This window comes from Torulaspora globosa, chromosome 1 (assembly GCF_014133895.1).
Source record: "Torulaspora globosa chromosome 1, complete sequence".
NCBI classification, from domain to species: Eukaryota; Fungi; Ascomycota; class Saccharomycetes; order Saccharomycetales; family Saccharomycetaceae; genus Torulaspora; species Torulaspora globosa.
The window spans coordinates 1,572,119-1,585,679 of record NC_050727.1 but is presented as its reverse complement, the minus strand read 5'-3'; the positions used below and the strand labels follow the sequence as shown (position 1 = coordinate 1,585,679).

The 13,561-nt window shown below is 47.0% G+C and overlaps 10 protein-coding genes across 10 annotated transcripts; 5 read left to right on the top strand and 5 right to left on the bottom strand.

Annotated features, from left to right (window-relative positions):
- Positions 1–5: 5 nt before the first annotated feature.
- Positions 6–437, top strand: MRPL50 (mitochondrial 54S ribosomal protein bL9m MRPL50; the record flags this gene model as incomplete). The annotated part of the gene is made up of 1 exon (XM_037281856.1): positions 6–437. The coding sequence occupies one exon, from the start codon at positions 6–8 to the stop codon at positions 435–437; it is 432 nt and encodes a 143-aa protein (XP_037137751.1).
- A 104-nt stretch (positions 438–541) lies between these two features.
- On the bottom strand, positions 542–1,762 carry HG536_0A08920 (uncharacterized protein; the record flags this gene model as incomplete). Its single annotated transcript, XM_037281855.1, has 1 exon — positions 542–1,762. The coding sequence occupies one exon, from the start codon at positions 1,760–1,762 to the stop codon at positions 542–544; it is 1,221 nt and encodes a 406-aa protein (XP_037137750.1).
- A 201-nt stretch (positions 1,763–1,963) lies between these two features.
- HG536_0A08910 (uncharacterized protein) lies at positions 1,964–2,602 on the bottom strand (the record flags this gene model as incomplete). Its single annotated transcript, XM_037281854.1, has 1 exon — positions 1,964–2,602. One exon carries the CDS (start codon positions 2,600–2,602, stop codon positions 1,964–1,966), a length of 639 nt encoding a protein of 212 aa, XP_037137749.1.
- Positions 2,603–2,765: 163 nt separating this feature from the next.
- On the top strand, positions 2,766–3,509 carry ATP23 (putative metalloprotease; the record flags this gene model as incomplete). The annotated part of the gene is made up of 1 exon (XM_037281853.1): positions 2,766–3,509. The coding sequence occupies one exon, from the start codon at positions 2,766–2,768 to the stop codon at positions 3,507–3,509; it is 744 nt and encodes a 247-aa protein (XP_037137748.1).
- Positions 3,510–3,618: 109 nt separating this feature from the next.
- On the bottom strand, positions 3,619–5,502 carry HG536_0A08890 (sterol O-acyltransferase; the record flags this gene model as incomplete). The annotated part of the gene is made up of 1 exon (XM_037281852.1): positions 3,619–5,502. The coding sequence occupies one exon, from the start codon at positions 5,500–5,502 to the stop codon at positions 3,619–3,621; it is 1,884 nt and encodes a 627-aa protein (XP_037137747.1).
- Positions 5,503–6,307: 805 nt separating this feature from the next.
- On the top strand, positions 6,308–7,114 carry BUD23 (18S rRNA (guanine1575-N7)-methyltransferase; the record flags this gene model as incomplete). Its single annotated transcript, XM_037281851.1, has 1 exon — positions 6,308–7,114. The coding sequence occupies one exon, from the start codon at positions 6,308–6,310 to the stop codon at positions 7,112–7,114; it is 807 nt and encodes a 268-aa protein (XP_037137746.1).
- Positions 7,115–7,280: 166 nt separating this feature from the next.
- IMG1 (mitochondrial 54S ribosomal protein bL19m) lies at positions 7,281–7,799 on the top strand (the record flags this gene model as incomplete). Its single annotated transcript, XM_037281850.1, has 1 exon — positions 7,281–7,799. One exon carries the CDS (start codon positions 7,281–7,283, stop codon positions 7,797–7,799), a length of 519 nt encoding a protein of 172 aa, XP_037137745.1.
- Positions 7,800–7,908: 109 nt separating this feature from the next.
- RCF2 (Rcf2p) lies at positions 7,909–8,589 on the bottom strand (the record flags this gene model as incomplete). Its single annotated transcript, XM_037281849.1, has 1 exon — positions 7,909–8,589. One exon carries the CDS (start codon positions 8,587–8,589, stop codon positions 7,909–7,911), a length of 681 nt encoding a protein of 226 aa, XP_037137744.1.
- A 950-nt stretch (positions 8,590–9,539) lies between these two features.
- On the top strand, positions 9,540–10,979 carry RRT12 (Rrt12p; the record flags this gene model as incomplete). The annotated part of the gene is made up of 1 exon (XM_037281848.1): positions 9,540–10,979. One exon carries the CDS (start codon positions 9,540–9,542, stop codon positions 10,977–10,979), a length of 1,440 nt encoding a protein of 479 aa, XP_037137743.1.
- A 171-nt stretch (positions 10,980–11,150) lies between these two features.
- Positions 11,151–11,795, bottom strand: TIM23 (protein transporter TIM23; the record flags this gene model as incomplete). The annotated part of the gene is made up of 1 exon (XM_037281847.1): positions 11,151–11,795. The coding sequence occupies one exon, from the start codon at positions 11,793–11,795 to the stop codon at positions 11,151–11,153; it is 645 nt and encodes a 214-aa protein (XP_037137742.1).
- Between the last annotated feature and the right edge of the window lie 1,766 nt (positions 11,796–13,561).

Here is a 13,561-nt window from a genome sequence, read left to right as displayed (position 1 = left end):
GAACCATGTTTAGAGCTACTGCCGTCCGGTTGAGCGCCCTGTCTAAGCGTACCAGGAGGGTGAGGGTCCAATTGTTGAAAGATTTCCCCATGTTCAACCTTTATATGGGCCAAGTGACAAAGGTAAAGCCTTCTTTCATGCGAAACTATCTGCACAATTTCAACGGAGCTCGCTATGTGATGTCTGAAAGCGATATCGATCTGGAGCTGTTGAGTCGAAGTCAAGCTAGAGACACGTTAGCCAAGGAGAAGTCAAACGTCGAGACGAAGACCGTGGATAGAGTGGAAGCATCAGGCAAGGTATCGCCCAAGAAGACGAGTGGGAACGCAGACGACAAGACAACGAGAGAATCTAAGCAAAAGCGGGAAAAGCCAAAGGGCATACTGGAGAAAAATATTACTATTGAGGATGTCAAGATCCCTGGCCTTGAACTTTAAGCATCTGGGGACGAGGCTGGATGCTATTCCTCGGGCTATCACGGTTAGGAAGAGTTTATTAATATAACATATCTGTACATAGTGAGACCGCAAATGGTCCAAATTCACATTCTGACTTTCTGCTTGTTTCTCAAACGTCTTTCTCTTTTCTCCTTCATCTTTTGATCTAGCTTTTCCTGTTGACCGGAAGCCTTCAACTGACGTCTTCTCTCCTTCTCGGCCTCCTGCTTCTTTTCCTGAGCCATTTCCCTCTCGACTTGTTGCATCGCCTTCACGACTTTGGCTAGCTCTTGGGTACGCAATTGGTTTGATTTTCTCAGGACTTCGCTGGTGATGAACACTTGTGGAGATTTCTGGACCATTTCGCGCGTAACGGTATCGACGATCTCAACCACTGAGCTGATTATCTGCTTCAAGAGGGCCACTTCTTGGTCATTTGTTGGAACCTTGGTACGAATGACAGCACGGGGCTGCTGGGCAGCCTCCCATAGCTTGTCAGTAAGTGGTCTCTTAGCAGGCAAATCTGTGAAGCAGATACACTGCAAAAATTTGCCAGCTTTTTTCAACAAATTCCGGAAGTTTTCATCAGTGTAATGTGTGATGAAGCCGTTCAACTGGTTGGTTTCCGACATAAACACATATTCCACAGGCAACTTGTCGCTCTCAGACGTGCGAGTAAGCGACAAATAGTAGCTATCACGGCGCAGCTCGTTCATTGAAGATTTGTTAACGACAGCGCTAATGAACTTGAACCTACCGACCACCTCTTTCGCATCCGCATTTGGCTTGGCATTCTCGCTATTCACAAACACACCATTGGGCTTGATGACAACCTCACAGTGTTCAGCAATATCCTGAACCACAAACGACGGGAAAGCAAGCCCTAACAGGCTCTCCACCAACATGGCAACAGGATTGCTGCGAGAGAACATGTGCACTCTGACGCTCACGCTCTCAATAGCCGAGCGCCCAGTAGCAAACGTTGAAAACCAGGTTTTCTGACGCTCCTCAACGTAAGGCGTCTTGGAGCCGTCTCCTTTCGAGAATCCCACTCGAGCAAATTGTAAATCGTCCTGCAGAAACCCATTCAACGACCCAAATAACCTCTTGGCACGGCTTTCATTCACGGAAACACCGTACTTGTACGCAAGAAAGATCAGCCCAATTATCGACAATGAAATCAATTCGAAAGTCCAATTGTACACCTTGACTCTTTCCACGAATGACATGTTCTTCTGCTCTTCGAATGAAAGCGACAGATATTTCTCGTTCAAAGCTGCCACCTTTTCCGTGAGCTTAGCCACGGGTCTCAATATGGATGACATCCTAGCTAAATACCAGCTTTGGCAGACTAATTCCAACTACCAGAGGCCTTCAATCCCACCTAATCGCCTTACCACACCTCTCAACTTACACTGTATTCCTTCATAGAAGCTCTCTTCGACAAGGCTCTCTTATAGCGCTGGTCACGTGTACACAGTATTATAGAGTGAGTTTAGTCAAGTCAGAGCCAATTGGCCGCTGTGCTACTTCCTACGCTTCACATTGGCCTGTTCTTCCAGGCCAGATGCCTGCCCGTTCATTGCCTGCGATCTGATGATCTCTCTGATGTAGTTTTCCAGCTCTTGCTCGGCGTTCTCGCCCTGTATTATCTGCTCCAGCTTCCGTCTTCTGGCCTGCGACTCCGGATCATTGGTATCGTCGGGCTCGGTCTCGAGGGTGTATCGTATGCTGTCCTTGAACTGCTCGAGCTGCCGCTGGTCGATCCCCAGACTGTCCTGGTCCTGTGGGACGCCGCTCCGGACCCGCATGTACTGGATGAGCTCTGGGAACTCTGCGTCCTCCTCGAAGCTCTGCAGAGCCGTCTTGCCTTCGTCATTGGTCAGCGCGATGTCGCCTCCGAGCTCTTCAACGATCACTTTGGCCGTGTTGACGTCCTCACAGTGGTGGAGAGGCGTGTCTCCGTCGCTGTCCCTGATGTTGATGTCGCCGCCGTACTGCTTGCACAGTTTCCTGAGCAGATCGATGTGTCCGTAGGCTGCTGCTGCATGCACCGCTGTGTAGCCGTTGGGGTCCTTGCTATTGGCATTTAGCCCGCTGTTTCGAGACAGAATTTGCTCGACCACGTCCAAGCGGCCGTCGCTTGCAGCGGTCCAGATATTCATGGTTCAGCGGCGCCGACTTGCTCAAGATCGAGTGCTTCACACTGTCTTGTTCTGCTAACCGTCTAGTCATCGCTGAAACTTTTCAGCGTTGGTACCAGAGGAAAAAATGGACAAATACAGATCTAGAGGCAGGAGCATCAATTGAAACCTGAGATCCGTCGCAATGGCCGATTCGGTAGTTCCTCCACCTCCTCGGGAAGAATTGAGCAAACCGGACCCTCCTAGCGATCCCACATCTGTCAAAGGCTTCCACTGGTGGAGGCGTACATTCCAGTATAAGACGGGCCTAGGGCTTACCCCAGAGGAGAAGAAGCAGTATGAAAACGACTATCGATTTGTGTTGCAACGCCAGCAATGCAAACAATGCTACGACTACAGAGACTGGATATTGAAATATTCGCCGACCGTAAGGTTTATGGCTCAGCAAATATCGAAGCTGAACGCTAGGAGCAATGGTGATGTGCTAACCTTTGATGAATCCAAGATAATCTGTGACGTCTGTCCAGACTGGAAAAGCGGAGGCTTTCATCCGGAGCTCGGCATACTGTTGTGTCAGAACCGCATACGTGATAAATGGCATCTCGAGGATACTCTGGCTCACGAAATGATCCATTATTTCGATAATATGAAGTGGCAGGTAGACTGGCTGAATCTCAGACACCACGCGTGCTCGGAAATAAGAGCTTCCTCTCTGAGCGGCGAATGCCGATTCTCTCAGGAATTTGCAAGGAGAGGATTTGGTTTCGAGATTAGCAGAGGCCATCAGGAATGTGTCAAGAGAAGGGCCACGATCAGTGTTATGGGGAATCCAAACTGTAAAAATGAGGAGCATGCCAAAGCGGTAGTTGAAGAGGTTTGGGATAGCTGTTTTAATGATACCAGACCTTTCGAAGAGATATATAGGTAGTTTTATTGACCTTCTTGTACATACTTTTTATGTTTATATCTGAAAGTGAATCTGGGCGTGTTAAACATGAAACGTCTGCTAAGAAAATGACTTATGTCTCCGTTAATATTTAAATAGTTAGATACAAAGAACATAACATGCTTGGACCAGTACAAATACCGATCCAGAAAAGCACGTTACCGAGAACGGTTCTCTTCCTCAAAAACCTCGAGTTACTCAACGCAACCAAGGGCAATTGGTTCATTTGAAAGAAAAACAAGTAAACTCTTAGCCTCTTGAATAGAACGTACATTGCTAATTCGTGAACGATGGCGCTCAAGAAAAATGTCATTAGAGTCGCCTGGTTCTTATTCAATTGCAAGGCACTCATCGAACTGTGATAAACATGTCTCAACAGGAACTTATGGACTGGGACATTCCAGAGACGACTGAATTCATCCCAAGACACACAGTTCCACCAGTCACCGTAAAAGTATCTGTCACCGAAACGTGTCAACTCTGCAATGCAGTTTAAGATAGCGTCCCAAATTAGGTAGAAGGTTAGGAGATACATGGCGATGAAAGCTGGAATGTAATCGACCAGGATAAAGCACCACGCCTGCAGTTTATCGACCAATGATGTCCATGGTGAGTCTCTAATGGAGATAGCCTTGATAGCCAGCGGATACATGTAGGTTTGGGCCAAGAGCATCATGACGAATATAGTGCCAAAGATGGCGCATAGTTTTTCAAACACATAGTCCCATCTAACTCTTTTAGTTCTGGGATACTTGATTTGATAAACCAATGTTGGAAACATTGTGTACACGAAGTAATTTTTGAGATTAATATTTTGAGGAAAAGGTTCCGTGCTTGACTGGGACTCAAGTTCAGAGCTACAGAAATCTCTGCTTCTTTCAAGAGTAGCGATGACACTTGAACCAGCCGTATCCTTATATTTGGCCAGGGCATTTTTGGAGAATTTCAATTCATCGGATATATTCCACAGGTAACCGTTGTAGAAAGCGAAGGAATGCATCTTCATTAGCAAAACTAAGGAATGTAAAAACAAGAAAATCTTTGCAACCCAATGAAGCTTGAGAACGTTTTCAGTCAGTAACATGTAAAAGATGACGAACCCAAACTCGTAAATCGAGGTCAAGGCAAATCCCGTACTGGACCACTTCATAAAATTTCTCCTGCAGAGCCAATGAATACCAAAGACAAAGTATGTGCTCAAATACATTAGAAGATCGACCCATGCGACGGTGACGAGATCTGTGGTCATAAACTTCAAAATCTCAGAATCACGTAGATTTCCATCATGTTCACGGTAGTAGTTCACGAAAACCTTGACGCAACTGAATGCAACAGCCATCCAGAATAGGATGTAAAACCCCGTAAAGCTTGGATGCAAAGTTTCCGTTTCGATAAAGGCCCCATCCGCTCCGGGATTGCCCCTTCTCGTCTTGGCCTCTTTTATCTGCTTCTCCAGCGTCGGACCTTCAAATTTAGTTCTAATCTGTTCACTGATGGTGCCGTCGATGACACTCGGTCTACAGTCAAACGCAACATCGCCGAAATACGAGATCTTCTGGTTGGAGTGACGACGAAACCGTAGTTTCTCCTTGCTGTGCAACTGCTTCAAATGGATTTCGAAATGCGGCTCTGCGATAAGCTCATCACCATTTTTTTCGGATGTCTTTGCTACAACAGACTGCGCGGAATCATCCACCACCACTGCGGCTTCCGTAGACTCTAGGGGTAGATCATTCACATCCTTGGTACCAGAATATAAATTATCACCAATTGTCACGAATTCGCCCTCATTTGCACCTATTTTAGCTCCGTGCAAGTCTTCCTCAGCAGGCTGATCACGATACTGATCATCGCTGAGCTCGAACTGATCATCGTGTCCAATATCATCTACAATGATGGACTGCCGCCTATTTTCCACCGAATTGAGCTTTTGAATTTTTTTGAATTGCTCATTTTCCAGCAAGTTCTCTGACATCTTTGTTTGCCCTGGTCTATAATCTCCTGAACTGTCCCTGAACAGCAAATCTAGCAAATTTCAACCTTACAAAGAAGCAACTTGTCGACTCGAAAGTAAGGAAACCAACTTCTCGTCAGAGCCTTTTGTAGCGTCTCGTTCAGCGTCTCGTTAAGTGGCTGAATAATATGCATCCCTGTGATGATCATCGACGTTCAATTGACGGTCACCGAACACGACCGCATTGAACATCAATAAAGTGGTAAATCGGCGTCAGCAAGCTCTATTGGTCGTCTTGGCGACCACTGCCTAGCCCTGTATAGCAAGGATCGCTCCTTCTTCTCTCTGTATGCGCCGCCTGGAACTTTCGCTCCGTTTGCGCTGTTCTTGTTGAGACTTGCGATGTCCTGACGGTTGCACCATGTTCTCACTGCAAAACCCTGTGCCCTCCCTGGCGGGCCGGAATCATCAAGCCCTCTTTTGTCTCAGGTTGGTTTTCTCCTGGTGGTAGGACGACAGCCTACCGAGCCAAGCGGTCTTCTAGCAGTACGCCTCATCGGCTACCGATGGGGACCCCTACAGCAAGCCATCTCTCTCGAAGGTTGTCCAAGAGACAGGCGATTGGATACGATAGTACCAGAGCAATCGAGAACTCGATCTTGGACTTGGCAAAGCTCGTCTTGTAGCCAGATGGCTGTTTCTTGGCATTTTGACTGGTAGCGTCGCTTTGAAAAAATTGATCCCATGCGATGAGCTGTGCGTAAAGCCATACAAAACGCTGGATACTACGGTTATAGCCCGGTAGCGGTGGTTTTGCAGGTTCGACATGTCTCGTCCAGAGGATTTGGCACCACCGGAGATTTTTTACAATGATTCTGAGTCCCAAAAGTACACTTCGTCGACAAGAGTTCAGCACATCCAGGCCAAGATGACGCTGCGGGCTCTAGAACTGCTCAACATTCCTCCCTGCTCATTTGTACTCGATATCGGTTGCGGGTCGGGTCTGAGTGGGGAGATCCTCACAGAAGAGTATGGCCACGTCTGGTGCGGGTTGGATATATCTCCCAGCATGCTGGCTACCGGACTAACGCGAGACGTGGAGGGAGATCTAATGCTTCAGGATATGGGGCAGGGAATACCGTTTCGTGCCGGGACGTTCGACGCTGCTATAAGCATCAGTGCCATCCAATGGCTGTGTAACGCTGACACTTCATACAATGACCCTCGCAAGAGGCTCATGCGATTCTTCAACTCGCTGTACGCTGCACTGCGGAAAGGTGGCAAGTTTGTGGCCCAGTTTTATCCCAAGAACGACGAACAGCTGGATCAGATTCTGCACTCGGCCAAGGTTGCCGGTTTCAGCGGCGGACTGGTGATCGACGACCCTGAGTCCAAGAAGAACAAGAAATACTACCTGGTGCTGAGCTCGGGGTCGCCTAACTCCGCGGATGAGCAGGTCAACCTGCAGGGTGTGACTATGGATAAAGAAGAGCACAAGACCAAGAAGGACAAAAATCACAAGGAGTCAAAAAAGACGTTCATCCTGAGGAAGAAAGAGCTCATGAAACGCAGAGGGCGGAAGGTCGCAAAGGACTCGAAGTTCACCGGTAGGAAGAGAAGGCCTAGGTTCTAACTGTATATTAATTCCTGTCTTTGTAGTCTTTATAGTATGTTTTGGCAGTTACCCGCTTTATGGCGGCGCCTGAAGCTCATAGACAAGGACTTGCAAATTACAAGTATGAGCGACTATACAATGTTTAGTAGGATGAAGTTCTCACCCTTACTGGAGGCTGCTTGAGATGTTGAAGAGTTTTGCTATTGGTCTTGGACCGAGGAGCTTCTTGAGGAGCTACCAGATTGCCTCTACGACGAGAAAAACGATACCGGTATATCCGCCAGTTGAGAAAGCGAAGAAACCAAATGTGGTTGAGACGCTGGCTAAGCAGGATATTGAAACCAAGTTGGATCCTACCGGCTGGAGAAGAGAGCTCATCAGCAAGTCAACCAAGAATAGTTTAAGTGCCGGTGACGTCGTGCGTGTTGTCTACGACTCGAAGAAGTGCTCGTACGACAACTTCGTGGGTTATGTGCTTGCTGTGAACCGCAAGAACTTGGCCCAGGATGCATCTTTACTGCTACGGAATCAAATCTCCAAGACTGCTGTGGAAGCGTTGATTCCAGTGTTTTCACCTTTGATCGAAAGAATTGACGTACTGAGAAGAGCAGACAGCAGGAGGAAAAGAAACAGACATTACTACATCAGAAACACCAAACTGGATGTGGGCGACTTGGAGGCCAGTCTGAGGAAGAAAAGGTGACCGTACAATTTGTAAACGTTACTTGTATATATAACATCATTTAAAGATTAAAGTATTTCATAATAAAGGTGTGATGCGCCGACCCGGCGCATCAAGAGACATAGACAACTCAATCGTACTTGTATATCTTGGCGTTAACTCTTTCCTGGTTGGAAGCGAAACCAGTGGCGGTTTTCCTTGCAGCCTCAGCCTTCTCCTCCTTCTCGGCTTCCTCCAGAAGTCTATCCCAACGACGCTGTTCGTTGCTCTTCTGCTTGTTTGGGTTCAGACTTTGCTCATACATACTCAAACCCATCGAAGCCAGCAGCAGAGCCACGGTGATAAATTGAGCGTACATTCTTGCTTGCACCGCCTTTTGGGTCGTAGTCATGATCTTGTCTCTGTTGACCATGACCCACGAGCCGTACAGCGATGCGGCCCAGAGACCAGTGATGATCTTGTATTTGTGGTTGGATAAACCTTCTACAAACTTTTGCTTGAGAGGTAGGTTCTTCCATCTCTGGTATTCTTCAATGGCTTGCGAAGATTCGGGACCAGAGCTGTACATAAGCTCGTCGAATTTGTTCGAAGCTTCCTCGGCACAGATAGCCGTTAAAAGAGTTGGAGGTGTGATGAACAATGCGGTCTTCACAGAGTAAGTCATGGCTTTAGGGTTAAATTTTGGATATCTCATAGGAGCGAATTTAAAGATAGCTCCGGAGATGAGAAGCCCAGCAACGGCACCCTTAATACCGCCGGCCAGAGTGTGAGATCTATGAGCATCGATTTCTTCAGCTGTCAGAATCTTCATGTTTCTTTGATTGATTAATAATTGCCTGAGGACAGTTGGAATGGCCAATGATCAAATCAGAGATCGATGAAGTTTGGGTAAAGTGCCCTTTTTTATATACTTTTTCAAAAGTCAGCAAGAGAAAAAGAAAAAGCTGCAAAATGCAAGTTCAAAGCAGGCCATTTTATCGCAACAAGGCTTGCTGACCAAGAAATGCTCATCACCATGGCAAGTGTTACAATTTGGCCTCTGGTTCATACTTCGAAATAAACTACGAATTAAACTATCCAAGAAATATAACAACTGTAAGAAAAAAAAAATTCGTAACCTGGTAATTTCCCATTACGTACAATTCCGGCTGGTAACGATGAGAAATATTCACGAATAAGCCCAAATTTGTGCCTCGAGAACTACATCGGTCTTCCCAGCCACATCGTAAATGGATGGGAATGTTTCAACTCTAACTCATAAACGACAGTGTTGCATTAGCCAGTTAAACGAGCTGTCATCAGAAACCTTGAAGTTTATTTCGGCAATAAAATTATGATCAAAGAATCAGAATTGAGATCTAGTATCAATTGGCAGCTTACCACATATCCAGGTTTTCAAGTCGATGTTTCTGATCTGTCATACAACCTGTAAATCAATTTAGTTTTAACGCCAAGAACAATTGCTGACACTGACGCTATCTACTTGAGAAAAATATGGTGCCACATATGTGGGCAACCGGAACCTAAAAGCTGCAACTTTATTGGCTAAAAGGTAGATCACTCGAAACGTCCGGTTTTGTCCGCCAGGCAGAAACACAAAATCCGGGGTGTCTGTCGCCGGCCGGCGTCAGTAAATATTAATTACCGTAATATACTGGTAATAATTAATTTGTGAACGGTGACGGTATTCCAGAAAGCTAAAGTTACTGAATTTTGTCTTGGGTAGTAGAGGAAATTTGGTCGTTGGGGGAAAAGTGCGCTATGAGGTTTATTTTTTGGCTGATGGGGACGGTGCTGATGATAACTGGATATGGATCTGCAGAGGAGTTTTTCGTGAGATTCAAGACACCTAAAACATTTGATACATTTATGGGGTCAGGAATTGAGCGATTACGTTTGATCAAGGATCTTGTACACTGCAGAATCGGCAGAGCTTTTTCGTTCGGCTCATTTCGAGGGCTCACAATCGATGTGTCCAGCGAAATAGCGGCGAGGATCAGGAAAAATCCTCTAGTGGCAGAGGTGGTGCCAAATGTCGTGTTCAACGCGTTTGAGCACGACGACCGTCAGCGAGGGTCACGGTTTCACTATGATCCGCGGTTCACTAAATTACAGCGAGGTGCTCCAAGGCATTTGTCCCGTCTGTCTCGTCGATCACAGTTACCGTATAATTCCAACGGCGAAGAGGGCCGTCCTGCCCGCTTCAATTATTACTACGACAAGAAGCATCGTGGCGAGGGTGTTAACGCATATATAGTCGATACTGGGATCTACAAGGAACATGAGGATTTCCAAGGAAGGGCGATATTTGGTCTAGATCTCACCGGTGAGGGGCCAGGCGACGGAAATGGCCATGGTACTCATGTCGCAGGGATAGTGGGTTCGAAGAGTTTTGGAGTAGCTAAGGGGGTGACTATGGTGGAGGTGAAAGCGCTGAACGCTAAAGGGCAGGGGAACTTGACCACGGTGATCAGCGCAATGGAGTTTTCTGTAAATCATTGCCGGTCGTCAAATAGAAAAGGCTGTGTGATAAATTTGAGTCTTGGCGCTATCCGAAATTCTGTCATTAATCAAGCCGTGAAGGCCGCTCATGAGGCTGGTATGGTAATTGTCGTTGCTGCGGGCAATTCCAACATCAATGCTTGTTGGAACAGCCCCGCATCTGCTTCCCAGGCAATATCAGTGGGTGCTTTTGATGACCGAACGGACACGATCGCGAAGTTCAGCAACTGGGGGTCCTGTGTCGATATCTTTGCCCCGGGCGTCAGAGTCTGCTCCTTGTCAAGCCTTCCGCCGTATAAACCAACGGTATTTTCCGGTACTTCAATGGCATCGCCTAGCATTACAGGGCTGGCGGCTATCCTGTTAGACAAAGGTGTAAAACACACTGAAATCAAGGATCACATAATAGGAATGTCGACGAGTGATGTATTTCAGAGGCGAACCTTGATCTTCAAGCCAGGCACTCCCAATCGCGTGGCTTTCAACGGAGTCGACAAGTCGGACGACAGATTCAGCAATCCTGTCTACCAAGCTATCAACGACGATTCGCTGATCGACGACTTAAGAAGCTATCAACCGGGCCTGGAGAAATTACGATCGATTGCAGACGGTGGCGTCACCATAAACAATCCCAAAGACGACAGTCCACGGCCCGATTGTTATCCCAACCCAAGTAAGAGAACTGTCTTATCGCCCTGACTTCAGAGCTCTAGTGCAATTGGGCGTGCAGGTATGTACAAGTGCATTAGTCATCAGTATGAAAAGTATGGACGTAATTAGTAAAACGAAGCACCGATGCGACTACGTATACCGCATTTTATCAGGTAGTGAACGGGATATTCGTTCTTGACATTAGATACAGGCGGAGAATCATTCCAAAATTGATTTCTTGACACCGCACCAAGAAGCGGCAGCGGCTGCCATCATCACGGATGAGTAACCCATAGCTTTCAAGCCTCTGGAGGACTTGAACAGTGCTCCTGTCAAAGCGCCTGCTGCCACGGAGCCCGGCGTATCATGCTTCCCTCTGAATGAATCGATAGATGAGTTGATCAAGTTATAGGTCAACGCTAGAACACCCATATTGTTACCCAAGAAGGGACCTCTCCTCGTGATGTGATTCAGAACGGTGTTTAATTGCAATTTTCCAGGGCTGTTGGGTGGAATATTATTCAGCCCTTCGAAAAACCCGTAAGATCCACCTAGACCCAAACCGATCAGATAAACGGCACCCGTACCGTAACATAGATCGTCGGTCCATCCACGCGATGGGATCAAACCTTGTGAGCCTTCCAAAGTGGACAGCTGTTCTTCCTCCAAATCCAAATACTCCACACCTTTCTCCAGACCAGCCAACGGATGTAACCTCGAAGGATCCAGCGCCCCAGGTGACGAGATTATGCTAGAAACATTGGTAACCTGTGCGGGATCGAATCCGAGTGTGCTGCTGCTGTCGACAGCCACTTCCTTCTTGTTCTCCTGCGTACTAGAATTTCTCCCAAACAACCACGACATGTCGAGACGGGTTCTGCTAGTGGCTCTTAAACGTCCGAGTCAGTGGTCTGTTTCCCCATTGAACAGGCTTTTCTTCAGTTTCTCAGAGTTGAAAATTTTCAACTTCGTACAAAGCGACAGCGAATCTCGGGTTTCTCACAAAGCATCGATACGGTGAAAGTAAGCTAACTTTAGGCCGGAGTAGCGGCTATATAAGGGACCCTGGAAATCCACCGCTTTAGTGATGGCTGAGAATGCCACAGCCCGGCCATGAGCGTGTTTACCGAGCCTCAAGCGACCGATTTCCACTGCTGGCAAGAGTCTAACCCGCCGCGATGGGCGATCCTGAACGATGAAAACTGCATCGGCGACTCGCACTACGCCGCGCTCACCGAGTCCTCCTCCGCCACGCCCCGCTGGTGCTCCAGACTGGCCCACGAAATGCACGTCTACAGATCCTTTATGCAGCACCGCGCGGTCGACACCCGCTGGATCGAGACCTGCAGCACCACCCAATCGCAGCTTGACTATATCCTCGACGACAGGCCTCCTGCAAAACGCAGCTTCTTCAAGAAATTACGCCATTCGCTCCGGCTACGCTTCGCGCTGCGCTCCAGACACTCAAAAACATAACCTCCGCGGCTACCGCCGTTTGTCAACGAACTCCGTTACGCAACCCAAAGCTCAACAAAACCTCAACTTAGCCTAACACCGAAAGAACGTCAACAACTGTCACATTCGAAACAGATCTGCTATCTTGGAACCAAGGAGAAAAAAAAACAAAAAACAAAACCTTAGCCTCGGGCCTTTTTGTCAACTGACATCATCATCAGCAAACCATTACCGTAACCCTATCCACCAATTTTCCTGCATTCCAATGCCTTCAATTAGCGCTTCGGTGCCATTCTTTACTCTGTGTATTGTATGTATGAATGCGAATCCCAACAAAAATTTCACTAGCACTGGTTACCCACCGATTTTTTCCCGGTTCGGCTTCGCGCCCAGAGACCCGTCAATTTCAGGCGGGTTCCCCTAAAAAATCTGGCGCTCGCCTCGAGTATAAAACCAAAACAGATCTAGAGTCGGCGGCAAAATGTCTTTCCCTCACAAAGACGAAAACAACAACAACAAACAACAACCAACCAAACAACACGCTACCTATCCTTTATCTTTGCTATCAAGAGAATACGTTAGAGAAGAAAGAGACAAGATACCATTACGTTTGCGATAGACATCCCAATTTTTTTAGTTGGTGGTGACAAGAGGATAATTACGGTTATAAACTCTTCGCTTATTTTAATATTCCAACGTTCCCGATAGACAGATCCGTCGGATTCTCCACGATAGTATGTATATTATTGACGAGTTTTGTTTGACCCAGACGATCACGTGATTGAGATGGATTGCCGCGTTCTTCCTTTTTTTTTTTTTTTCTCAACAATTCGTTCCGCCCAACGAAGTTCTCTTCGAGTTTCGCGCATCGGGGACGTCCCTAGGGTTGGCGAACTTGGACTAGAGATATTGAAGACGACTAGTGTTCGGCTGAAATTTTCTCGGCGGGAACGTTTGCTCGAGATATGGAGCCTGGAGTAAATCAAGCGAATGTCAATCGTTTCCCATCGATCGTTGAAGTTGTGATTTTTCTAGGAAAAAATTAACAAAGACTAACAGAAAGAGTTTCACGATTACATTTACTCGTAGCAGCCTTTTGTTTTTGAACAAAGTCTATACGTCGAGTACGAGGATCCCCTTAACCAGTTACATTGTATCCAAATTACGAATCCGTC